This window comes from Salmo trutta, chromosome 14, assembly GCF_901001165.1.
Source record: "Salmo trutta chromosome 14, fSalTru1.1, whole genome shotgun sequence".
NCBI lineage: Eukaryota > Metazoa > Chordata > Actinopteri > Salmoniformes > Salmonidae > Salmo > Salmo trutta.
The window spans coordinates 48048610-48076265 of NC_042970.1; the positions used below are offsets into that span (position 1 = coordinate 48048610).

A 27656-nucleotide genomic window follows, 5' to 3' on the forward strand; every position below is an offset into this window, starting at 1 on the left:
CTTGTATATTCCACAGAGGGCGTCGATGAGAAGAGTGATCAATTGTACCGCAGATAATGGAACGTAAATCACAGGAAATAGATGCGGTGGTGGTGGTGGCGGTGGCAGCTGCAGAGACGTACTTGGGTGTACGAGATTTTACTGGAGAAGAGTTACAAGGTGTGTGAAACGATAGTGTCCCGTGAGGGATCAGGTAGGGCAAACTAGTGGAATAGTGGTGAGGTTTTGAAGGGTGTCGGATTAGTTGGTAGGGCAATTTTTCTTCCCTGTTCCTCGTCCTTTTTCCCCTCCTGTTTTTCACAAAGTGTAATGAATTCACATTCCAGAACGGTGGGCAGACACAGCCCTCGGAGTAGGTGGTGGCATGCACCTCTAAGGAATGTTTGGGACAGCCATAGTACCATAGAAAAAGAAGTAAGATGGTGGCCACAGCTTGAAAGTGGCAAAACAACCTTACTTTCTGGCCTTTAATCATGTTCCATAAGAAGATTAATTTTCCCTGAGTTGAGGAATGAATAAAAGGTTAGGCAATATGAGTTACAAATTATTAGTCTATATTTGTCTTCTTCAACAAGAGGGCTATTGCTTCAGTTCAGGATAGGTTAGGCTTGGTTGTTCACAGACAAACAGAGTTTGTTACAGACCTGTCTATAGAAAATGTTATTTTTTGACAGTAGAAGTGACTTTGAAACCTGACATTTTTATATTTATGAACAGTCTCACGGAACATCACCATCTTACCAAGTGTGTATTGGGCACAGTTTCATGTGTCCTTCGAGCAAGGAAGCTTTTGAGATAAACAAGTTATTCTAATGGGCAGCTCACATTACAGATTGCACTCTTGAGAGGAGCTAGCCAGGTCTGGCACTCGCCATACCACCTTTCTGTCTGTGTGTGTGTGTGTGTGTGTGTGTGTGTGTGTGTGTGTGTGTGTAAGGGTCCTCACAGCACTCAACCGCAGGCTGAGGTTTGTGCAGTGGTTCCCCCAACACTAATATCAAGAGACAGAACATGGAACACAGTTTCCCACAGACGATGTAAAACATTTTTTTCACAACGGACCATATTTTCCAACTTCAACAGCAAGACCTCTATTCTCCTGGACCAGGAAATGAATTGAAATAGACTGTCTCTTCAATGGTCCCTTCTGATTCAATTGTATTATTTGAATTCCAATGTGCAAATCAATGGCACGAGTTAGTTGTTCATTTCAAAGAATTCTCAAACATGTTTTAAAATGCGCATTGTCTCTTTTGAAGTGGTAGAGGATGTCAGCTGTCGTGATTTGTTGAGGTGGTCAACAAAGGATACGACTTGGGCAGAGAGAATATTTAAGTGTCGCTTTTTGTTTGTTGTTGTTTTGCTTTGTATTGAGTCATACACTATTAATGCACTTGTGCTTGGGAACAGAACAAAAGAACAAACAGTTACATTGGATACACACAGTGCAAATACAGTATGTACTGACTGATCTGCTAGTGGCAGGAGTCTCCGCTATCCTACATGCACCCTGCTCGCACACACACACAAGCACGCACACACACAGATTAGCAATCTTATACAAACACACACTATACACATATCGCACACACTTGAATAAACACACTCAAATGCTGTACATATACAGTACATGCACTCAAGCGCACCTTGCGAAAACACTAGCATTCACAAACACTAAGCACACATAGGCTACACAAGACATGTGCTCTGACATGCATTTATGCATGTTCACACTTGCTGCAGATCTCCATCGTAATCAGATCAATCGATCTTGCCAAGGGGGAGACCTCAGTGGATCCAAAATCCTCAACTACGACGCCCGATAACAAACATGCCAACCGACCTATGCCAACAAAACAGACAATGTTAACACTGTACCATGAACCCCATTAAAACTAGACTGCAGGGGACACCTGTTACCTGAGCTGACATGTCATGGTCAGACTAAGCAGGTAATAACAATGCAATTAGCTTATTGTTACAGTGAGGGGAAAAAGTATTTGATCCCTGCTGATTTTGTACGTTTGAACACTGACAAAGAAATGATCAGTCTATAATTTTAATGGTAGGTTTATTTGAACAGTGAGAGACAGAATAACAACAAACAAATCCAGAAAAAGGCATGTCAAAAATATTATAAAATGATTTGCATTTTAATGAGGGAAATAAGTATTTGACCCCTCTGCAAAACATGACTTAGTACTTGGAGGCAAAACCCTTGTTGGCAATCACAGAGGTCAGACATTTCTTGTAGTTGGCCACCAGGTTTGCACACATCTCAGGAGGGATTTTGTCCCACTCCTTTTTGCAGATCTTCTCCAAGTCATTATAGATTCGAGGCTGACGTTTGGCAACACAAACCTTCAGCTCCCTCCACAGATTTTCTATGGGATTAAGGTCTGGAGACTGGCTAGGCCACTCCAGGACCTTAATGTGCTTCTTTTTGAGCCACTCCTTTGTTGCCTTGGCCGTGTGTTTTGGGTCATTGTCATGCTGGAATACCCATTCACGACCCATTTTCAATGCCCTGGCTGAGGGAAGGAGGTTCTCACCCAAGATTTGACGGTACATGGCCCCGCCCATCGTCCCTTTGATGCGGTGAAGTTGTCCTGTCCCCTTAGCAGAAAAACACCCCCAAAGCATAATGTTTCCACCTCCATGTTTGACGGTGGGGATGGTGTTCTTGGGGTCATAGGCAGCATTCCTCCTCCTCCAAACACGGCGAGTTGAGTTGATGCCAAAGAGCTCCATTTTGGTCTCATCTGACCACAACACTTTCACCCAGTTGTCCTCTGAATCATTCAGATGTTCATTGGCAAACTTCAGACGGGCATGTATATGTGCTTTCTTGAGCAGGGGGACCTTGCGGGTGCTGCAGGATTTCAGTCCATCACGGCGTAGTGTGATACCAATTGTTTTCTTGGTGACTATGGTCCCAGCTGCCTTGAGATCATTGACAAGATCCTCCCGTGTAGTTCTGGGCTGATTCCTCACCATTCTCATGATCATTGTAACTCCACGAGGTGAGATCTTGCATGAAGCCCCAGGCCGAGGGAGATTGACAGTTATTTTGTGCTTCTTCCATTTGCGAATAATCGCACCAACTGTTGTCACCTTCTCACCAAGCTGCTTGGCGATGGTCTTGTAGCCCATTCCAGCCTTGTGCAGGTCTACAATCTTGTCCCTGACATCTTTGGAGAGCTCTTTGGTCTTGGCCATGGTGGAGAGTTTGGAATCTGATTGATTGATTGCTTCTGTGGACAGGTGTCTTTTATACAGGTAACAAACTGAGATTAGGAGCACTCCCTTTAAGAGTGTGCTCCTAATCTCAGCTCGTTACCTGTATGAAAGACACCTGGGAGCCAGAAATCTTTCTGATTGAGAGGGGGTCAAATACTTATTTCCCTCATTAAAATGCCAATCAATTTATAACATTTTTTACATGCGTTTTTCTGGATTTTTTTGTTGTTATTCTGTCTCTCACTGTTCAAATAAACCTACCATTAAAATTATAGACTGATAATTTCTTTGTCAGTGGGCAAACGTACAAAATCAGCAGGGGATCAAATACTTTTCCCCCTCACTGTAGCTCATGCTAACATCCACCTAAGGCTGTTCAGGTCATTTACAAATCTCATGATAAGATTCATCCTTACCAGATGAGGAAATTCCAAAGACGTCCAGGAGCTGCCAATGACCGATTAGGACAGGTATTACATGGCATGGTTAGACAATTGATCAGACATATGAACCTGTCGGTTGTGATTTTTCAGGTGCATACAGTGAGCTTCAAAAGTATTGGGACAGTGACACATGTTTTGTTGTTTTGGCTCCCTACTTCAGCACTTTGACTTTGAAATGATAAAAATGACTATAACGTTAAAGTGCAGACTGTCCGCTTTAATTTGAGGATATTTCCATCCATATCGGCTGAACCGTCTAGAAATTACAGCACTTTCTGTCCATCATTCCCTCCCATTCCCTTATGTGTAAAGTAGTAAAAAGTATTTGGTCCCATATTCATAGCACGAAATGACTACATTAAGCTTGTGACTGTACAAACGTTTGTGGATGCATTTTCTGTTTGTTTTGGTTGTGTTTCAGATTATTTTGTGCCCAATAGAAATGAATGGTAAATAATGGGTTTCATTTTGGAGTTTCTATTATTTGCAAATAAGAATAGAATATGTTTCTAAACACTTCTACATTCATGTGGATGCTGACCATGATTATGGATGGTCCTGAATGAATTGTGAATAATGATTTGTGAGAAAGTTAGACGCACAAATATCACAGACATAATAACAAAGACACAATAACCAATACATAATAACTTCTCACCATTACAATAATAGGGGAGGTTAGCGTTTTGGAGGGAAGGGGTTATATGATATTTATGCCTCTAACGTTCTCATTCAGGATTATCCGTAATCGTGGTCAGCATCCACATGAATGTAGAAGATGTGTTTAGAAACGTATTCTGTTCTTCTTTCCCAATCAAAGTGACTCCGACATGACACAACACGTGACATTACGAACCAGTCATTTCTATTAGGCACAAAATAAAAGGTGTAGTCACAAGCTAGATGTAGTCATTGCCTGCTATGAATATGGGACCGATTTAACTTCGTACTACTTTAATACACATACTGTAAGGGAATTTGTCCCAATACTTTAGGTCCGCTAAAATCGGGGGGGGGGGGGGGGGGCTTATGTACAAAAAGGGACAGTCTGCACTTTAACCTCATAGTCATTGTGTCATTTCAAATCCAAAGTGCTGGAGTACAGAGCCAAAACAACAAAGCATGTGTCACTGTCCCAATACTTTTGGATCTCACTGTAACACAAGGGGATTGTAAATAAGAATAAACAACTAGAGGAGTAAGCATTGACTACTGTATTTAAAGCTAGAATCCTTAGTTGCTACATCTATTTTTGGACGTATAAATTAATGCCATACTGTATATACCCATTGATTCTTGAAGGTCATAACTTATACATGCCTCAGGAGCATAATGGACTGTACCTCATCGAAACCCATAATATAAGCTGGTTTTACGCCAATGTTTTGTAAACAATGTAAAGGTAAACAAACACTGTATAGCCTCAAAACATGGATAAAACTATCAATTTGATATAGTGGATGGTCAGTTCTTGCATCCATGGCTTTGCCTATGAGTTTGAGTGCAGTCACATTTCTCCAGGCCCATCCCTGAGCTTTTTACCGAAACAGAGGCTGTGCGGCCGCTTTGTTCTTGTTTCAATTAAGGACTCTAGCTTTAACATCTAAAGACTGGGAGTGCTGGTAGAAGTTAAAGTGCCTTTAAAATAATAATGCCTTAAGTAAGGTAATATGAGTTAAGCATATTTCCACTTGAATTATTCATTTCAGAGTGTGTTTCAGTTGCAGGAAGCTATAAAAGACTCACGAGGCTTGTTTCTTAAATGGCATGCAGCCCTATAGGCAGGCTTATTTGCTATGATTTAATGTGCATCTCTTCATAGACCTCAACTATCAATTAACTGTAAACGAACACCACTGGGAATATTTTTAAGCAGTAGCCACCGCGTTCTCATCCGTTATAGGCGTACGTTCAAAAACAAATCAGTTATGTTTTCCTCTCTGGAAACAAAATGTCCGACATGAGCTGTTTCTAAGTGTTTTCCACTGCTGTTTAAAAACATTAGTACACAGACGGCAATGGCCGAGGAAAAAGAGGTTTAACATTTGCATGCCGGATAACATTCATTGCCTCTTATCAAGAGAAAGAGCATAGCTCTTCCAACATGTTTACATTATACAAGGTAGTATTTGTGTATTCAATTGCTCACTACCTATGTAGGGGAGAGTGTGTGTAAGTAGAGTCAAAGGGCTTGTTAAACAACCCCTTGTTTCTAGGAAACTGTACACAAACTGAATCATGTGGCCAAATATTTAGGAAGAGGTCATCATTCCTTGGAGCCTGTGAAGGAAGTAACCACATGAAAACCACATCCAACAAAAAAAAACAGATTCTCACAAACTCAAATTAATTTATTGTGTTATAGGTTTCATGATGCTTGTACCTAAACCAAAGTAGCTGGTTTAAAACTGTTATATACATCAGTTGGGGTCTCTATAAGCTTCAATAAGGTCCATGTTAGACATGGTTTTAAAAAGGTTGTGGTAATATTTCATTCAGTACAAGAATGTGTAGGCAGCTCAACTTACCCTGTCCCCTAGTTGTGCCGAAATACCACTTTTTTGGACAAACTAAGTTTTCAAAACAATTATGTTTACATGAATTTCCCTTGACGTAGTGATCCTGAATATAAAATAAATAGTCAACACCACTCTCTCCTAAAGGTGGTAAATGATGTTAAACTAGTTAGCCGCTCCGCTTACCCCTAATTTTTCCATCTACAAACTTCAGAACTTCAGAAGTACTCATATTTACAATCTAGAGAAGCGAACGGAAACTAATCAGCTGGTATTAAACGCGTCGCTTTCTTCCCCAGACTCTGATGTCTCTGCCTTGAGGTGTGCGACGAAGCAGCTTTTGTTTGAACTCCACACAATTCATTATGATCAAGATTACAGGAACTTGTGTTCCATCGTCTCTGACACATTAGCGTTTTGACGTAGCTCCCAGGGACTTTCATTTTGGAGGACACTGGTAGAGAAAGAGGGGGGGACTCAACTAAAAGTCGTAAAGCAAGCAAAATGCAACTATATGCTACAATGATTTGTCAAGGTCTGTCATGACCACTTAAAAGCACACTATGTCAGTTTATGGCAAACTACCTCATACTGTTATGAGCCAACATGAGGAGTTGCAGTCTCACCGCAGCTGACAATATGGCTAACCCTTTGGCTAATCCATTGCTTCTGCCCCATGTCAAGAAAATGCAAACGCAGGATTGTCATTGTTGAGGTATGGTGTAGAGGTTAGGGACTTGAATTATAGGGATTTCTCTAGGAAAACACTACTATGTATATTACTGGAACATAATATTCTCCAGCCTATGTTGATTCGACGCTCTCCATTCAATTTAGCAACGTAAGCAGATATACAAAGCTGTTTCCTGTCACCGTGTCGTTTGGAGTGAAAACTAGCTAATTAGCGAAGCAACAATAGGGTCAAATATTGATTTTTCTTGATGAAAATGAAGTCAATTATTGACATTCCTATGTAAGCAGAATTACTGCACAGTTGGTGGTACTACTGTAACAGTAAAATCAGTGACACCGTAGTGACTACAGTATTTTCAACTACATAAAGCACGGGCAACCATAACGAATGTCGGCAATCCGCAACGGGAGGATGTCATATCGCCTCTGACCACGTAGCATTTATTTTCATAAAAACATTTTTTTGGGGGAATGAATTCTGGATGACTGTAAACTAATACAAGTATCCCCTGTGCGATGACATCCCAATTGAAATTAACCTTGATGTCCAATGACAGTCATGTCATAGACGGTGTCATGTCCATTCCAGGCCTGCAAGTCTTGTCCCATTGTGTACTTGGGAGAGGACCCTGTCACCCACACACAGTGATTATACCGGCGTCGATGACTCCCCTTACAGCTGAATTATTGAAAAGCTGAAGAAGGCAGAGGATCCCAGGTAGAGACAGACAGAGAGCCTGTGGGTATGTGGGGCTGGGCCACTTAAAAATGACCACCTCACTAAGACCTGGGATGTGACGTTAGCACCTTCTACAATGCATCACACACTCTGAGAGTAACACACAGACCCAGTCTATAGTCATTGTTAATGAAGCATCAGCTGGTTGTGTCTATTTTAACAAACCTAATGAAATGGTAAATCTGGCAGTAGTGCTATAGGTTCGGGAATATTTTAGCTTTTTTTTCACAACCAGAATTATGGGCGCATTAGCTGCCGGTAGCACAAAAGGGTTGGGTTTTGATGAATAAACAAGTTGTAGGTGTGTTGAGGCTTGATCCTTCACTGGCCAATCAGAACGTGCCTCATGGCTAAATATGTGGTTGCTTCAAGTTGTGTATTTACAGTCTTTTATGTATTGCGTTGTCATCAACTCCAATTAGAATGTTAGTCCGTTATAGCCTAGTTTGTTAAATAACCTATGAAAACGAAATAACAAAATGTATGTAGGCCTATTCCATCTTAGCTAAATATGTTGAACATGTTTGCAGTCCAGATTGTAAGAAGCCTAATTGCATGGCTTCGGTATGGAAATACAGTATATTGTTAAACATAGCATTCACACTGATATAGGGGCTAGGCCTACTGTAAATTGCATTATGTCTGCCATGTCTGATGCCAAATGTAGTCAATAAGCAAGATTAAATTCACTATTGATGAGACTTAAAAAGAGTGAATAATGTTAAATCAAATTCTGATCAAAACAACTTTTTTTTATTTATTTTCTAAATACAGTAACAGGCATCATAATTGCTCCCCTTGGGCATATAATATTATTAATATTATTAATATTATATTAAGGCAACACAGACAATGGAGGCTTTTACGCGCATCCAAACTTTTCACAGAAGCTGGACAAAGATCCAATATAAAGAGAATGTCCACTCACCGTTATACTGCTCCCAAATAGGTTTTATAAACATAATGGAACCATCTTACAGATCGCATTCCCACTTCTCCAGAAATAGAAGACGGCTCCTAAATTGCATTGCATGGGAGCTGGACGTTCGCCATGAAGGCAAATCATTCTAACAATCAAATTATATATATATATATATATATATATATATATATATATATATATATATATATATATATACTGCTCAAAAAAATAAAGGGAACACTTAAACAAAACATCCTAGATCTGAATGGAAAAAAAGGAGGCCGTAGGAGGGCAACAATCCAGCAGCAGGACCGCTACCTCCGCCTTTGTGCAAGGAGGAGCAGGAGAAGCACTGCCAGAGCCCTGCAAAATGACCTCCAGCAGGCCACAAATGTGCATGTGTCTGCTCAAACGGTCAGAAACAGACTCCATGAGGATGGTATGAGGGCCCGACGTCCACAGGTGGGGGTTGTGCTTACAGCCCAACACCGTGCAGGACGTTTGGCATTTGCCAGAGAACACCAAGATTGGCAAATTCGCCACTGACGCCCTGTGCTCTTCACAGATGAAAGCAGGTTCACACTGAGCACGTGACAGACGTGACAGAGTCTGGAGATGCCGTGGAGAACGTTCTGCTGCCTGCAACATCCTCCAGCATGACCGGTTTGGCGGTGGGTCAGTCATGGTGTGGGGTGGCATTTCTTTGGGGGGCCGCACAGCCCTCCATGTGTTCGCCAGAGGTAGCCTGACTGCCATTAGGTACCGAGATGAGATCCTCAGACCCCTTGTGAGACCATATGCTGGTGCGGTTGGCCCTGGGTTCTTCCTAATGCAAGACAATGCTAAACCTCATGTGGCTGGAGTGTGTCAGCAGTTCCTGCAAGAGGAAGGCATTGATGCTATGGACTGGCCCGCCCGTTCCCCAGACCTGAATCCAATTGAGCACATCTGGGACATCATGTCTCGCTCCATCCACCAATGCCACGTTGCACCACAGACTGTCCAGGAGTTGGCGGATGCTTTAGTCCAGGTCTGGGAGGAGATCCCTCAGGAGACCATCCGCCACCTCATCAGGAGCATGCCCAGGCGTTGTAGGGAGGTCATACAGGCACGTGGAGGCCACACACACTACTGAGCCTCATTTTGACTTGTTTTAAGGACATTACATCAAAGTTGGATCAGCCTGTAGTGTGGTTTTCCACTTTAATTTTGAGTGTGACTCCAAATCCAGACCTCCATGGGTTGATAAATTGGATTTCCATTGATTATTTTTGTGTGATTTTTTTTGTCAGCACATTCAACTATGTAAAGAAAAAAGTATTTAATAAGATTATTTCTTTCATTCAGATCTAGGAAGTGTTGTTTAAGTGTTCCCTTTATTTTTTTGAGCAGTGTATATATATATATATATATATATATATATATATATATATATATATATATATATATATATATATTTATATATTTGTTTTGTTTTTTTTTATTTTTTTTTAAACAACAACAATAGTTCTAAATAATCTGAGGTCATAAGCATGATATCATAAAATCGACAGGATAAAAAAGACGACGGATTGCTGTTGAACCAGCCTTCATTATAGCCTATAGGCCTAGGGTAATGGGTAGCCTAAAGAGGGCTTGGTTTTTAATAATATGAAACGGAAAACAAGCAATTGTTACAGGAAAATAAGTTCTAAATGCAAGGGTCACCAGCATCATCTCATCTCTCGTTTCATGTTGGGCATATGGATACATGTATCCTAAATGCAGGGGTTTTTCCCGCACGTCCAAAACGGGAGCTGGCTAAAATATTGTAGGTCTACATAATGCATAGATAAAAAGGGGATGTCCCCTCACTGTTTTGCTGCTCCCAAACTTGATCTTTTAATAAAGCGTCGGTGATTAAGATTTATTTCAAAGCAGTCTCATGAGCCAAACCCTTCATTGATAGGCTTGGTTACTTGGCGTTGGGGCAGGACAAAAAAACAGCCTTGAATAAAATGAAACCAAATCAAAAATGCATTTGTTTTTTTTTACAAGGGTTACCACCACAAAAAGCACATTTCCTCTCGTGTTCCATGAGCATAAGGACACTGCGTCACGGCTGGATAGGTTGCGCTTCTGCTCACAAAATCCATGTCATTACCAACTGCATTATCACTAAGACCGATATGCGCTGCATGAAATTGTCACTTTTGCACTTGTTTTCAAGGACACACCTCAAATATTGCCTCCCCTCCCACCTCAGCGCAAGCGAGCTGATATTAGATAGGTCAATTGCTGAACCTGGCGCATGGGGTGGAAAATGCACTTGCGCCGCCATAGCGCCAGCCGAAAATAGAGCCCACAGTGTCCTTTGATCATGTTTACACCCTTAATAGATATGGGCATTTTAGCAAATATGAAAACGGAAAATAAAAATTTCTAACACAAATAAATGTTCAATGCTTTCACTGCAACAAAAAAAATGTCACGAGTGTCATGAGTGGAATGTCACGCTTCCTCTACCGTCTCCGGCCACGACTCGAGATGGCCCCTTATCTGATCAACTTCCTGGTTTGCCTTGGATGGCAGGATGTTATGCATGGGGACTGTGGATGTAGAGTATGTACAGAGATTGAAAAGGAAGCGAGACATCCCATTCCCACATTTTTTTCTGTTTCAATGGAAAAATTCAATGGAAAAATCTGTTTCAAGTAGACCAGAACCAGCTGCTATCGCATTGGTGTCTATGGGAGAGCCACCCCCTTTTAAGTAGTTTGGAACTGACCATTTTTGGTAAATGGTAAACAGCCTGAGTGAACCATCTTCATTTATCAACCATCTTCGGTATGTAATGAATGTAGATAGGCCCTCAAAGAGAGGGTTGATAATGTGAGGTACTGTATGTGATGTTTGTAGGTTTTCACTCCATTGCATTTCAAGAGGAGGAAGGACACCGACAGTGGACAACGCAGTTCTGAAAAACAACGGTTTTGCTGAATGGATGTGTGCAGTCGTCACTAAGAAAGGATGTGAAGGCTTTTCTCCGAATCATATGATGGGTCTACTCAAGAGTGGAGGATTCAGTATAAAGAGTCCTCGAAGGATTACGTGAGCAATGTGTGTACAATGCTTGACCTGACTCAATTCATTTCCGTAAGATTTACCGGCATTTTATTGGAATGCTCATCTAAAAGTCCATACAATAAACTGTGGTGGGCAAATAGAAGTGATGATGGAGGATTTAAACAAGTAACACCCCGTCATGTTTTTCCCTTTGTTTTCTCCTCGGTGTGTGTGTCCTCAGACAGACAGACAGAGACAGACAGAGACAGACAGAGACAGACAGACAGACAGACAGACAGACAGACAGACAGAGACAGGCAGACACGCACGCACACACAGACTGGGATGTTACTGTGGACCGTCTCGCCTTCTTAGCTGAAAGCGCATCGTGTGAGGTAAAGATATCTTTTGACACTCCTAATTGGCCAACATGTCAGACAATGTTTTCAGCTTAGGAAATCACATCCAGTCCATTGATTTCTCGCCATCAGAGATTGTATTGTTTAATCCAGTCTGCCGGCTCGCCCGGAATCCTCAATGGAGTCTAAATGAGATACAGAGAGAGAGAACGAGGTAGAGACAGAGAAAGCGAGAGAGAACAATTGTCAATGCGAGATATAAGGAGAGAAAGATAGATGTCTTGCTCTATTTAGAGAGAATGAGGGAGAGAGAGAGAGAGATGTGTGCGCAATGGAGTCGAGGCAAGAAACCTATCTGGAGAGAGAGAGAGGTGTGTGAGATAGACAGAGTGGAAAGGGAGGGGGAGCTTACAGCAAAGCCTGTTTTTTTTCTAACTTAATTGGAGAAACTTCACATGCTTTGTTGACATGTTTATTTGCTGAGCTGTGGGTTGCCAGGCTGTAACATGTGTTCTTTTTTAACTTCACTCTGCTAATGAGGTTAGTTGCTAGTGTCTCACTTTCTTCTGTCGCTCTCTCTTTTCTCTCCATTGACACGTTTCCCTGGGTCTGCGATGCATCACCCATTTTAAGGGTCACTCACACAGCAGTCTGTGTCGCCCATACACAGTTAACAAACCCAAAGCCTGTTTTGTGTATGTGTGTGTGTGTGTGTGTGTGTGTGTGTGTGTGTGTGTGTGTGTGTTTAACCACATTTGCATCTACCGTATAAGAAAAAAATCACGACAATTATATAAATGCCACAATCATGACACCTGTGATGGAATCAGGAAGTTTCGGTACAATTCTATAGACGCAGACATATTTTGTTAGTTCGACATGGTGGAATAGTTTTGTGTCGGTAAAATGTATTGTGCAAGAAATGGAGGTGGAAAAGCCTTTATTCACAAATATTAATATAATAACCATTGTATCGAAGTAAACTTGGAGTCACGCGATAATATGGTGTGTGGTCATCCCACTACGACTTGGGAAAACATGCAGTTTATTAGACTACAGATGAAGGAAGTTACACTGAACTTCACAGGGCGGTGAAAGAGGGGGGGACCCCAGGACCGAGTTTGGGAAACCCTGCACTAAGTAAACAAGCACCGATTCTAGAATATTCACATGAAAATCTGTTGCCAATTGGATGGAAACCTAGCTTGTCTGTGTCTACCATCTTCCCTTCTCTCATTCTATCCCTCCCTCCCTCCCTCCCTCTCACTCTCTTTCCACCATAGAACAAACAGTTACCCAAGCCTTGATGCATCACACACTCAGAGGGTCACACACACACACACACACACACACACACACACACACACACACACACACACACACACACACACACACACACACACACACACAGTGGTCTGTATTCGGATACGACACACACTCGAAGAAGCATTCATCTGTTGTGTCTCTGTTGACTGTGAACACTCTCCCTCTTTCTCCCGCTCTCCCATTCCCCAGGCTACAATGCATCACACACTCTAAGAGTAACACACAGACCCAGTCTATAGTCATTGTTAATGAAGCATCAGCTGGTTGTGTCTATGAGTAGTGTGTCACCCACAAATTTCTCTCTTTCTTCTACCCAGGGTGCAGTGTATCATACACTGTACACTAAAAGTCACACACAGAGACAGAGCGAGACAAAGACAGACGCGCAAATCCTCATCAACACTCATCCGACATTAGCTTCCCAATGAGCCGGCACAATTCAACACCATGAACTTAGTGCAAATAAATAAATAGCATAAATAAATGAACAAATAGTGCAGTTTAACCATTGGTTATATGTCACTCGAGCTGAGATGTTAGTTATATGTCACTTTGGGTGACATACGGCATATCCCTCCTCTCCCTGTGTGTCTCTGTCCATGCATGCTCGCAGTCCTTCAACCTCTAACCTCCATCGCTCTCTCCTTCTAGCCATCTTTGTTACCCTTATTCTCCCTGTGTGTGTCTCTCTCTCTCTCTCCAACCACCTTTCAATCTCGCCAGCTATCCTGTTCTCACTCTTCTATTCACTTCTCCTATCTCCACGCCTCTCTAACTCCCGTTCTCTTTCTTGCAGAGACAAACAAACGCAGGCCTTTGCTCCCTGACACATTCATTCAATGTCGCTTGATCACTTTTGTCTTCCTTCTTTTCTCGATGTTCCTCCCATTACTCTTTTTAAAATATGTTCACATACTTTCAGGTTGACTGTGCCGTATTCATACAGTAGGTTGCTAGCGTACCACACAACAGGAAAACGCAAGGTTGTGCTAACAAAGGCCCCATACTAAATGCCTACATGTGAATGCAGTAAATGTATATTGACTTGTACGTCTGTGTGGGTAAGAAAGCCTTCGGAATCACTAAATGACAAAGCAAGGGCACTCAAGGCTCTATTTTCGGCAAGCTCTAAAGAGGCGTTTGTGTCAGACGCACTTTAAAGGCCTTTGCAGACTGCGCGTCGGATTCTGTCTTTTACGATTATCACGTCACACTGTGCGATGTTACCAAATTCAAATATTGATATCAACCTGGGCAGATTGTACGATTTGCTTCAGTTTTGTCGTCACATTCTGTAAATGTCTTGTGAGGCTACGTCAACTGCAGGGGCGTATCTGATCTGCGCATGAGCCAGCAGCGCAAGCCTCGCTATGCTTATGCGTGAGTGAAGTGAGTTCCGAAAAACTGAAAGTAGCTATGCATCTTAGAAATAGTTTTCACATACAAACTTCATTTGTCCGAACAAATAGGCTTCCCCAAAATAGCATGGTTGCTGTGGTAGAACATTTATTTTGATTTATATTTTTGTGCATGTTAACAAGATTAGGGAAGTTGTTCTTGCACATCATGTAAACGTTTAAATTGAACTATTATATTAATCTAGCTATTCACGATAATCATATTATTGTGTGCATATTCAGTGCCGGCTGTGTTCCTATTGGTCAGTCACCGGGATCGGCCACACACTACACGATAAAGGCAACAAAAAAACTTTGTCGGAGCCTACGACCGCACTTAGCGGTATTTAATCTAGATCCTGTCACACTGAACGAGCCAAGACTTCCGACAATCGTTTATGACCCAAAAATATGCCCACAACATGCAAATTTTGTCTGTGACGGCAAAATCGTGGCATTAAAACGGCTAAAATCGTACAGTCCGCAAAGGCCTTTAGTTTGAGCAATTTTATCATGTAAAAACTGAGGCACTGGCATTTTCCAGCCCTAACGCCAGGTTCTGTACCTCTCTATCCTTTCTAACATCAGCTCGCTTGTTCTGAGGTAGGAGGGGTGGCAATATTTGAGATGTGTCCTTAAATACAAGCGCAAAAGTGAACATTTCCATGCAGCGCTAATGAGACGTTTTAAGACCCACAAAAAGCAGTTCAGTAATGCAGTTGATAATGGCATGGACTTTGAATCTCGTGTTTAGAAACATAAAAAATATCGTCTTTCCCCCTTTTTAGTTTGTTTTTAAAACCAAGCAGAGCCTACCTTCAAGGCTGGTTTAGCAGCATTGCATAGGTGAGTCTTTTTTTATCCCGGCCATTAGCCAAAACTAGCCTAAGAATAAGGGTTTTAAATGGTCTACTGAGAGTGCTTTGCTGTGATGCTTTTTCAATATAAAAAAAATCACCTATCTGCATTTCACTTCACTATCCATCCCCATTTTCAAAGAGCGGCCCTCGTCCGACATGCTACTCCAAACCTTCAGTTCTCCAATAATGCAAAATATCAACGGCTGATTTATTATTACTATAATCTTTGATCTGCCTCGCACATAGGCAATGATACAGTACAATTGACAGGAACCTAGTATTTTGTATAGAAGCGATTTATGATAACATTCTTCTGACCCAACCCTATTTAGATTGTTTTTTTAAATTAAATTAAACAAAAAAACAGACTTATTCGAAATATTCACCGTCCATGGGTTTATGGTGAGAACATACAGTAGGTCTACATGGCTCGAATGCAATGCAGTTTCGTCTTCTATTTCTGAAGAAGTGCCAATATGATCTGTCAGATGGTTCCATGTTGTTTATAAAACATGACATTTGCAACCAGTATAACGGTGAGTGGACATTCCCCCTTTCTCTTTATGTTGTATCTTTATCCAGCTCAAGTGAAAAGTTTTGATGTGGTAAAACCTAGTCTAAGTTGCCAAGGGGAGCAATTACGGTGCCTGTAACTGTATTTAGACATAGCCTATTTAAAACAACTTGTTGTTTCGATTTCATTAGAATTTCATTAGAATGTGTCTTTTTAGGCCTTGTCAATAGCCTAGCCTAGTGAATTTAATTTTTCTTATTGACTACGTTTCGCATGTCTATTAGCAGACTGCAATTTACAGTACCCCTATATCAGTGTAAATGCTATAGCCAATGTTTAACAATGTATTTCCATATTGAAGCAATGCAATTGGTACCCTCTTAGATGTTAAGTCCTCTGTATGCGGCTCTGGACCGGTTCCAACTGACATTTCGGTGTACAAATCACTCTGTGAACGCTGTAGGGTCCCGTGCCTTATAATGCCAGAAAACCCCATCTGTCTGCTCCCCGCTGGCACTCTCTCAGCAGAGCTGACTTGAAGTGTCAGGTTTCAGACCCCACATTTGTATAGGATGTGACGTGTCACATTTTCTGGACTATCCAGACAAATGATCAATTTGCTCTTCCTCTGAGCGACCGAATCCAGCTTGGGAGATGGTGTATGGAAGGTGACAGTCTAGCGAATCCGAAAGTTGTAGTTGCATCTCGCTGTGATATTCTCAGCCAGGTTTAGAGCTCTCAACATGAAACAAAGGATAAATAATTTCATAGAATTTAAACAAGACCACTTTCTCTTGGTCACCTTGTGCTTAAAGCTGAAGTTGCAAGGAGTCTGCACACATTTGAATGGTGTCTCTACGCCATTCAGTGGACGTTTAGGAGAAAATGATCTGTCCTCAGGTGTATGAAATGATGCCAATGATACTGATGATACTGTCATTAAGTATGAGATAAAGAGAGACACCCCTGCGGTGTCCCACAAGGATATGTTATTGGACTCATCCTGTTAGTCCTGTACGTGCTCCCCCTTGGTAGTGTCGTCAGCCGGCATGGAATCTCATTCTACTGCTATGCTGATAACACCCAGCTGTATGTAAAAACTGTCCCATGTCCCTCTGATGCATGTGTCGTTTTGAACACCTGTTTTGAACACCTGCCTAAAGCAAAACTTCCTTCAAATGAACAGCAGCAAAACCGAGGCCCTGCTGGTTGGCACCCCCTACCAGGTCCAGTACTCACCAATAACACACCTCACCGTTGCAGGACAGAACATCCCTCTCTCCCCCTCAGTTTCCAATCTGGGTGTAAAGCTTGAATCCTCCCTGACCTTTGACAGCCACACAAAAAAAACTGTGTAAAGCTTAATTCTATCACCTCAAGAACATTGCCAAACTCCATCCCACCCTCATTCAGTCTGATGCAGAGACGCTTGTCCATGCCTTTATCTCTGGACTACTGCAATGCACTCTTCATCGGGATCCCTGGCAGGAGTCTCCAGAAGCTCCTATATATCCAGAGCAGCGCTGCCAGGATCCTGATGAGAGTGCGGAAACACCATCACATGCCCTTGGGGGATCGGGTTTTCAGCTCGACCGCCCACAGCCTCTGGAATGCCCTCCCGGACCACCTGAAGTTATTGTGCAACAGACTCTGGGCTCCTTTAAAAACGGGCCTAAAGAGATTTCCCTTTATGAAGGCTTTCTGTTGATAGCAGTGCTCCTTAATGTCCTTGTCCCTTGTAGAGTCTTTGTGTCAGTTGCCCTGTCTAGTTGTGTCCATTTTCTTTTATCTTTGCTTTTTATTTTGTATTTGATGCATTTTGAAATTATTCTGTATAATGGAAAGCGCTTTACAAATGTCATCAATTATTATTATCATATTTATTTTGCAGTTATAATAAAGGTGAAATCTTATAGTAAGTTATTTCTAATTTGATTGTCACTATATTTAGAAAGCATTGCCCCACCTTGGTTGAATAGGGGGAAAAAATCTGATGAATTTCATATTTTCATAATATTTGTACTATGTACCTGAGCTTGTGTCCTCAAAAGTGAGTATACCTCAGCCATGTATAACAATTTTTACCAGAAAGGTGAGTTCCAGACCTTTCTAAAACTATACAACATTGTCAGTTATTGTTTATGGCCATCTCATGAAAAATAATTATGTTTGGGTATGTCTTTTTAGGTAGAACAACATTTTGCCCCATCATTCTCTAAAAACAATGTGGACTGCAAACTTGTTCAACATATTTAGCAAACATAGGCCAGGCTATTTAACAAACTAGGCTATAACGGACTAACATTCTAATTGGAGTTGATGACAACGCAATACATAAAGGACTGTAAATACACAACTTGAAGCAACCACCTATTTAGCCATGGAGCACGTTCTGATTGGCCAGTGAGGGGCCAAGCTGCAACACACCCACAACTTGTTTATTCACCAAAACCCAGCCCTTTCGTGCCACCACCAGCTACTGCACCCATAATTCCGGTTGTGAAAGCAAAAATATTTCTGACACACCCCCGAACCTATAATGCTAACATTTATCATTGTGTTAGATTTATTAAAAGTGAGCCCTCAATGTACAGTATGTCTCACCTTTACACCCAAAGGCTAAACATGAGTAAGGGATATGAAATTGTTCTGCAGTGCTATTGTCACAGCATGTGTGCGTGTGTGCATGTTTATAAATGTTTAAACACTGACTAAATATGCTGAGAAAGCACACCCATCCCTCAGCCTAACAAGCTGCAGGAACTGCAGACAGTGCACTCCACACATTGGCATAGCACACACCCCTGCAGAGTTGGGGGCCCCCTGGAGGTATATACTGGTCATTAAAAATATTCATGCAAGTAGACCGCTGATTGGCCAGCTCATCCTCCATGAGGAAATAGGAAGTGTAGCGCTCTCTTCTGAGGGACCAGAGTTCCTATCAGTTTGGAACTAGTATCTAAGTTTGTGACAATAATAAACTATGTGGTCTGTAAGCAGGCAGCATGTGAAAATGTGAATAAAGTAGTGCAGTGCCTCTACCAAGTATGTAATATACCCCTAAAGAATTTAAGTTTACCCACTAGGAAATATAAGATGCCCACACAGTATTGAAATACACCCCAATTAAATATCCATTGAACTAAGCCAAGGAATAAACCAAAAAACAATGTACAATTGTGAATTATTATTCAAAGGAAGACATGTCAATTCAGTTTCAATCAACTCAAGTGTTGGTCCCATGTTTCATAAGCTGAAATAAAAGATGACAGAAATGTTCCATATGCACGAAAAGCTTATTTTGCTCAAATGTTGTGCACACATGTCTTTCATCCCTGTTAGTGAGTATTTCTCCTTTGCCAAGGAAATCCATCCACCTGACAGGTGTGGCATATCATGAAGTTGATTAAACAGCATGATCATTACACATGTGCACCTTGTGCTGTGGGCAATAAAAGGCCACTAAAATGTGCAGTTCTGTCACACAACACCACAGAAGTCTCAAGTTTTTGAGGGATTGTGCAATTGGCATGCTGACTGCAGGAATGTCCACCAGAGCTGTTGCCAGAGAATTTAATGTTCATTTCTCTACCATAAGCCGCCTCCAACATAATTTTCGACAATTTTTCAGTACGTCCAACTGGCCTCACAACCGCAGACCACGTGTATGGTGTTGTGTGGGTGAGCAGATTGCTGATGTCAACCTTTGAACAGAGGGCCCCATGGTGATGTGGGGTTATGGTATGGGCAGGCAGGCATAAGCTACGGTCAATGAACAGAATTGCATTTTATCGATGGCAATTTGAATGCACAGAGATACTGTGACGAAATCCTGAGGCCCATTGTCGTGCCATTCATCGCCATCACCTCATGTTCCAGCAAGGATCTGTACACAATTCCTGGAAGTTGAAAATGTCCCAGTTCTTCCATGGCCTGCATACTCACCAGACATGTCACCAATTGAGCATGTTTGGGATGCTCTGGATCGACAACGTGTTCCAGTTTCCGCCATTTTCCAGCAACTTCACACAGCTGTTGAAGAGGAGTGGAACAGCATTGCACAGGCCAGAATCAACAGCCTCATCAACTCTATGTGAAGGAGATGTGCCACACTGCATTAGACAAATAGTGGTCACACCAGATACTGACTGGTTTTCTGATCCATCTTTCTTTTTTAAGGTACTGTATCTGTGACCAACATAGATCTGTATCTGTGATATCCATAGATTAGGGCCTAATTCATGAATTTGAATTGACTGATTTCCTTATATGAACTGTAACTCAGTAAAATCTTTGAAATTGTTGCATGTTGCATTTACGTTTTTGTTCAGTATATTTAGAAAGGACTTAGTACCTCAGAGCGCTCATGTACGTACATTATTTAAACGTGGATCCCCTTTTAACCCAATAAAATAAACAAAATAACTCCCAAATAGAACTCAAGGTCCTGAATCCAAACAAGGGATCTGTTCCTGGCTTTCTAAGTGAGTGTCCCAAATGGCATCCAGATAAAACGTTCGGTAGGCCATTACTCAGCTGAGAGGCTGTACCATTCCACTCAGTTGATCGAGGTGACAAAAGATGAATATAGCTGAAGATTAGCTGAAGTCTTGAGCATCCGCTGCGCATGGTTGACCGGAGTTCATCTTGTCAACCAATCAAACAATGTTTTATTAACAACATTCGAGCCGACAACATCCGGGACTGCTGGTTTCTACACAAGGTAGGCGGATTTTGTTGAAGTTCAATTGCCATTTACTGCGGCCCATCCGTAAGCGCCTTTAATAAATGAGTTAGTTATCAGCTAGCTCAAAATGGTTGTGGCTCTTTCCCTCAACTCTCTCGCCTCAGACTCTCGTCCGTCCCCCAAATATGTCCCACCAGAAACGTCTTCTTCTTTGATGGGGTTTAACGGCGGTTGGCATCCAATGATAATGGTCCATTACCGCCACCAGCTGTACGGGGTATTGAATAAGAAACTAAAAAACCATTACGGGAAAGGGGGGAAAATGACATACAAAATAAAACACGTCAACTAAGAAAACCCATCCCACTTCTTCAATTACAGTCCACTCCAAAATACATCCCTACACAGGCTCAGGGGCCTGTGATGGCGGTACATTCACCGACAGGACTTCTTTCACGGCCTCGGCTGTGAAATTGCAAAGACCTAAAAAATGTTCAGAGGCATTCACAATGATTCCAATTTTCTTAGACTCCTTATCTGCTAATGCTGTACAGTTTATGACCATTGCAATAAATAATAGTCCACCTTTTTAACATGTAGCCTGTCACTATCCCTTGGTTGATAAGAAACCTTCACCGGTCGTGGTAGCTCTACTACCATTGCTTCTTCTTCGCCACTCGTTCCTTCCGATCTTCTCACCGCCTCCAGATAGGAGACACGCTGGACACTCCTTAACCTTGCCACCTCATTCACCCTAACAGGGCACTCCAGGAATTCAGGTGCATTTTCACCTCCACAGTTGCAGCATTTCCCTTCATATGGCATTTGATACTCTTCCCTTCTGCACACACTTGACACATTACCAAATCTTTTACATGTATGACACTGAAGGGGCTTGTGCACAAAAGCTCTACCAGGGTATCTCATGAATCCTAACTTGATATGACAAGGGAGAGACTCTTCATCGAAGAACAGTAGCATGGATGAAGTGAATTTGTTTTCTCCATCCACCATACAGGTCAGTCGATGTGCACCACAACCACTCCATCGATGTGTTCAGTTATATATTCTGCCTTTATTTCTTGCGCCACCCCAGAAATAACCCCCTTTATAGGCGCCCTGTTACGAAAATCCATACAGGAAACATTCCACTCCGATATCTTTTTGAGTCTTAACAAGCTTCTTCTGCTCCGCAGACACAAAAAATCTAAATAAGACCACTTCTTGTGACTCTCACCGACTCCACACTTTCCTCCAGATTTTCCTGGAGATGTTAAACGGATTTCCCAAGTGTCACGTCCTGGCCAGTATAAGGGTTAATTGTTATTGTAGTTTGGTCAGGACGTGGCAGAGGGTATTTGTTTTATGTGGTTCAGGGTGGTGTGTTAGTTAGGAGGGCGTTTGATTTATTATTTCAGGGTTTTGAGTTGTGGTCTATGTTTATGTATTTCTATGTGTAGTCTAGAGAGTGTGTTTCTATGTTGGGTTAATTGGGGTGGACTTCCAATTGAAGGTAGCTGTTTGGTGTTGCCTTTGATTGGAAGTCTTATATTAGTTGGGTGTGTTTGTCTGTGCATTTGTGGGAGATTGTTTCTTGTTTTGCTGAGTGAGCCTTTCAAGACTGTTTCGTCCTTCGTTTCGTTTTGTTATTTTTGTATGTTCATTTTGAGTAAATAAATGTCAAGATGAGCGTACACATACCTGCTGCGTTTTGGTCCTCCATTTCCAACGACAAGCGTGACACCAAGTAGCATTTATCCAAAAGCCTCACTCCGACTAAAAATGTGTCTAGTGGTTTCCTATTTTCCAACACAGCTTTACTTATCTTGTTTCCCTTTTTCTTTGCCACTGTAACCCACTCGTCATAACTTTCTGTACTATTAGCTTCACCTGAATCACTGGCAGTTTTAAACAAAACCTCAGTTTCCACCATCTTCCTCCAACCAGAAACAATGTCAGAACTAGGGCTGTGGCGGTCACGAAATTTCGTCAGCCCATGATTGTCAAGCAAGTAACTGCTGGTCTCACGGTAATTGACCGTTAATTAACATAAACACATTTAGCATTTCCTGGCTTCCACGCATAGCCTACAGGCCACTGATGCAGACCTTTGGAACATCTACATTTTAAAAAGTCTAATAAATCCATGTAATATAGCCTAAACCTTCACAATAAATCCATTATTTACTTTAGACTGGTCTAAAGAAACATGATATGAAGAAAATTAATCTATTTCAGAAGAACAGAATAGCTGAGTTGTCCTGATCTGGCTAGGACATATGACTGTGGGCTACACAAGTTCATTTAGCAGACAAGAGTTGCTTAGAATTCCATGGCATTATTTTTTTGTATTTTATAGTATGAAGAATACAGTTGAATAAAATAGAAAGGATATTTTCCCCAAACGATTTGAGGGAGTGCGCACATGCGGCTATTCTGTGTTGAGCGGTTAACAAAGCTACAGCTACTCCTATAAACTTAATTTCGAGTTATTGATGTAACTTTAGTTGTGATACAAACGTTGGGCTATATGTTTAGATTTTAATACATTCTAAGGCTGCATGACGCGACTCTAATGATGATTTGAAAAAAGTTGCATGAAAGGCATGAGCTCTGCTTTGTTTTTGGTGCAGGCTGTACACTCATCAGTCTCTCATTCACAATTTGATAAGCACTTGATAATGCCTCAAACTTTCCGGCGGCATCCCCTTTGTGTGGCCTGTAATGCCCCCTAAATAAATCCATGCCTTTTGCGGCTAGCAGCTGTTGTGCCCTTGGGCTGAATATAATAATTTTAATTCCTTTCTCCCTGCTTGCTGCTCACTCCGAAGCACCTCTCACTCACATGGCTCTCTCTCACATGATCTGGTCTTTCTCACTACAAGTGAAAACTGACACATCCGGGACACAACTGCGCGCCTCCTTATCCAATTCCAAGGCGCACATTGAAGGTATTGGAATTACTTTCCACATTTACTTTCCGACAGCAAGATGAGTGGGCCTAATGAACAGCAAAAGCACAAGCCTATGTCAATCTACTATCCCCAATAGTACAAACGTTGACCTATTCTAATCTGTGCGAGAAATAAATATTCCAAACATAGTCCAGGACAGTTGTGGGATGCGATAGATCCCAAATTAATACAACCACTAGCATCAAAAAACATTGTCCACGCAATGAGGCTAATGCAACAGATCAGAACATTTAGCTTGAAATGTTTATAAACTATTTGGCAATTTCTTCACATTATAAGCGCAGCAATGCGCACACGGCAGTAAGCGAGAATGTTCCATTAGCAGGAAAACACCATTGTCAAAAGGGACCAGAAATGCCATGATGCATGTAATGCTTTTATTATAAAGGTGCATTTTTATGGTCAAAATGATCTTCCCCAAACTTCAAACTCACGGCTGCTTATATATGCCAGTTAGGCTCTACGCCCCTTGTAAAGCGGATTAATGTGCTTAAGTCTAAGAACTTATTTGGCCACAACCTTATCAAAACATACAGGCCTATAGGCTAGGCTACATTGCAAAAAAAGGTATGCATTGTTTCTTGCCTCCCACAACGCATCATTCACAAGCGATAATATTTAATTCACAAGTGATAGGCTAATATTGTCACCCATCAGACTATTCTTGATTTAATCTTGCCTTTACGTATACTAAATAATATATGTTTGAAATTTGTTTTGATTTAGAATGGACCATTATCGTGCACCTGTCTGGAAACAGGGGCAGGGGGAAAAATGCATGTCATCTATGTACTTAAATAGCGAATGGAGGACGCTTTTCCTGTGGTTAATTTTCATGCCAGCCAGGTAGGCTATAATCCTGTTGTAAAGAGTAGCAATGTGCTTAATATTAGGAAAGTTGAAAAATAAATATAGTAGGCCATGCCTATAGAAAACTGATGGGATCCTCCACTTTTTAATAGAGGCCATCCCTCTGTTTTCTCGCGCAATTGTATAACCTATAGAAATGTTGTGCAATATGAGCTCATGGGCTCTCATGAAGTGTTTGATTAGATTTTTTGAGGTACCCGGCAGTTAGCAAGTTAGGGAGGCTACTAATGACGAGCAGTAGCATCAGAGCTTGGAGAAGCCTAATTACCATGACTAAATGGTCACTTGGAATTTGACTGCCTTCATGACTCGTGACCGCAGGTGTGGTGGAAATACGGTCACTGTAACAGCCCTAATCTCACGCCTGCACCCGCTCCCCCTCTCTGCTGCTCGAGGGCACCAGGCTACCCATCATTACGCACATCTGTCACCGTCATTATGCGCATCAGCGTTTCTTTGGACTCACCTGGACTCCTTCACTTTATTGATTGCCCCCTCTATATCTTCCTGTTCCTCAGTATGTTACGTGTCAGCATTAATGTCATTATGTTTCCCCTGTCCAGGCGCTGTCCATTTTGTGTTTCATGTCTGTTATTTATTAAATATTCACTCCCTGTACTTGCTTCTCGTCTCCCAGCGTCTGTCTTCACAGAATTCTGACACCAATATTGGAAGCATCAGGGAATTTTGTTTTTGTTTTGGTTGGTGACGTCGGGTCCGGGTGCTGCTGTTGAAGGAACCAGGCTCCCACCCCACGTCATGTCTCAGCCGGCTCGTCAGGCTGCCACACCTCAACCGACTCGTCAGGCTCCCACGCCTCAGCCGGCCCATCAGGCTTCCACACCTCAACCGGCCCGTCAGGCTCCCACGCCTCAGCTGCCTCGTCAGGCTCCCACACCTCAACCGACTCGTCAGGCTCCCACGCCTCAGCCGGCCCATCAGGCTTCCACACCTCAACCGGCCCGTCAGGCTCCCACACCTCAGCTGCCTCGTCAGGCTCCCACGCCTCAGCCGGCTCGTCGGGCTTCCACTCCTCAGCCGGCTCATCGGGCTCCCACGCCCCAGCCGGCTCTTCAGGCTTCCACACCTCAGCTGGCTCGTCCGGCTCCTATGCCTCGGCCGGCCTGTCAGGCTCGCCCAGGTGGGACGCCGGGTGTCACGCCTGCTCCCGCTCCCCCCTCTCTGGCCTTTGATGGCGCCAGGCTGCCCTTCATTACGCACACCTGTCACCATCATTACACTCAGCAGCGCTTCTTTGGACTCACCTGGACTCCTTCACTTTGCTGATTGCCCCTTCTATATCGGTCTGTTCCTCAGTTTGTTCCCCGTGTCAGCATTAATGTTGTTATTTTCCCCTGTCGAGACGCTGTCCGTGTTTTGTTTCGTGTCTGTTATTTATTAAATATTCACAGTAAAATATAGAATCCATGCTTAAAATCAAAAACAAAGTAACCAGGGGATTACAAAAGCATTTTTGAAATTGTTTGTTTGAGATGATAATAATAATAATAATATACAAGTTTGAGTGTTTTTTTTTAAAGTGTTCTTTTTCTCTCCAATTTTTGCTTCGGCCACAAATACGACTATAGGATGAGTCAACAACATTATTTGGGAATGAGCTAACAGAATATGAACTTTTAAAAGAGACATTGTCACGCCCTGACCATAGAGAGCCTTATATTCTCTATTTTGGTTAGGTCGGGGTGTGACTAGGGTTGGTAATCTAGTGTGTGTATTTCTTTGTTGGCCTGGTATGGTTCCCAATCAGAGGCAGCTGTTTAGCGTTGTCTCTGATTGGGGATTATATTTAGGCAACCATTTCCCCACTGTGTTTTGTGGGATCTTATTTATGTGTAGTTGCCTGTGAGCACTCCATAGCTTCACGTGTTAGTTTATACTTTGTTTTTTTGAGAGTGTCATTTAATAAACATGTGGAACCCAGATCACGCTGCGCTTTGGTCCGCTTTGGTGCGAGTACGCTTCCAACGACGAACGTACGCTTCCAACGACGTTCGTGAGAGACATTTTCACTGGACAGTTACCTTATAACTGCTAAATGATCTTTCAGCCTCATGGCCACGTGTAGAATAGCATGAGATGAGCTATAAAACTGCAAATGATTCTCTTTGGATTTTGTTTTAGAAGTGCAGGAAGTTAGCCCCCCCCCCACACAAAAAAAGGGGAATCCTAAAAGTAACCCTTGCTAGGAAGTTGTGGAGCCTTGCGAAACTGCAGTACACAAGTACAACAGACTAACACATAGTTCATTTGAGATTAACATACACTAAAATCCCAAACACTGCCTTCCTGTAGGCTGTAAGAAAAACAACAACAGTCTACACACCAATCTCTACCCAGCTCAAAGCTATACAGCAAAGTTATACAGCATTTATATATTTTTCTAATGAAACTGGAAATAGTTCAGAGGAAAAGGTGAGTCACTTGACTCCAGTGGAGGCTCCTCAGAGGAGGGGGAGGACCATCCTCCTCAGTTAAATTTCATAGAAATTAAAATAGTGAAACATTAAAAAAGTTATCCTTTTAGATAAAACCATATTAAATATATTCATATGTCACCAAATAATTGATTAAATAACACTTTTTTGCAGTAACTTCAACAGCACTGTCTAGGGTAGCACCATGTTGCAGCCGGAGGACAGCTAGCGTCCGTCCTCCTCTGGCTTCAATGACTTCAATACAAAACCTACGAGGCTCGTAGGGCTCACCCACTTCCATAGACATACATGGTAATTATGACCACTTCCAGAGGACATCCTCCAACCAATCAAAGCTTTTGCAGTATGATCTGACATGTTGTCCATCCAATCATAGAATTAGGATCAGAGAACAAACCTATTGAGTTGTATTGGGCTTGTGCCACAGAGCATTATGGGGTTCTATGTGTTGAGAAGCTTGGTGACACTGTTGGATAGAGATTAAGAGTGAAAAGTGATAGTTGAGCATTTTTGGGATATTATTCAATTCAAATTAGTTTTTTAAAATTACAGGCTGAGGCCGCCTGTATTGCTGGCCTTGTCTGCGTTTTTGGGCATGCAAGAATTTGCTTTTA

General features: G+C 42.1%; 1 protein-coding gene across 1 annotated transcript; it reads left to right on the forward strand.

Annotated features, from left to right (window-relative positions):
- Positions 1–56: 56 nt before the first annotated feature.
- LOC115147827 (sericin-1-like) lies at positions 57–26453 on the forward strand. The gene is made up of 3 exons (XM_029690107.1): positions 57–159; positions 25355–25727; positions 26444–26453. Exons 1-3 carry the CDS (start codon positions 57–59, stop codon positions 26451–26453), a joined length of 486 nt encoding a protein of 161 aa, XP_029545967.1.
- Positions 26454–27656: the final 1203 nt, after the last annotated feature.

What these genes read in the sequence shown, in the direction of transcription:
- LOC115147827 (XM_029690107.1), top strand. Translation starts at nt 57, where the DNA reads ATGGAACGTAAATCACAGGAAATAGATGCGGTGGTGGTGGTGGCGGTG. An exon ending in TACTGGAGAAGAGTTACAAG is followed by an intron (nt 160 to 25,354) that starts GTGTGTGAAACG and finishes GTCATGTCTCAG; the next exon opens with CCGGCTCGTCAGGCTGCCAC.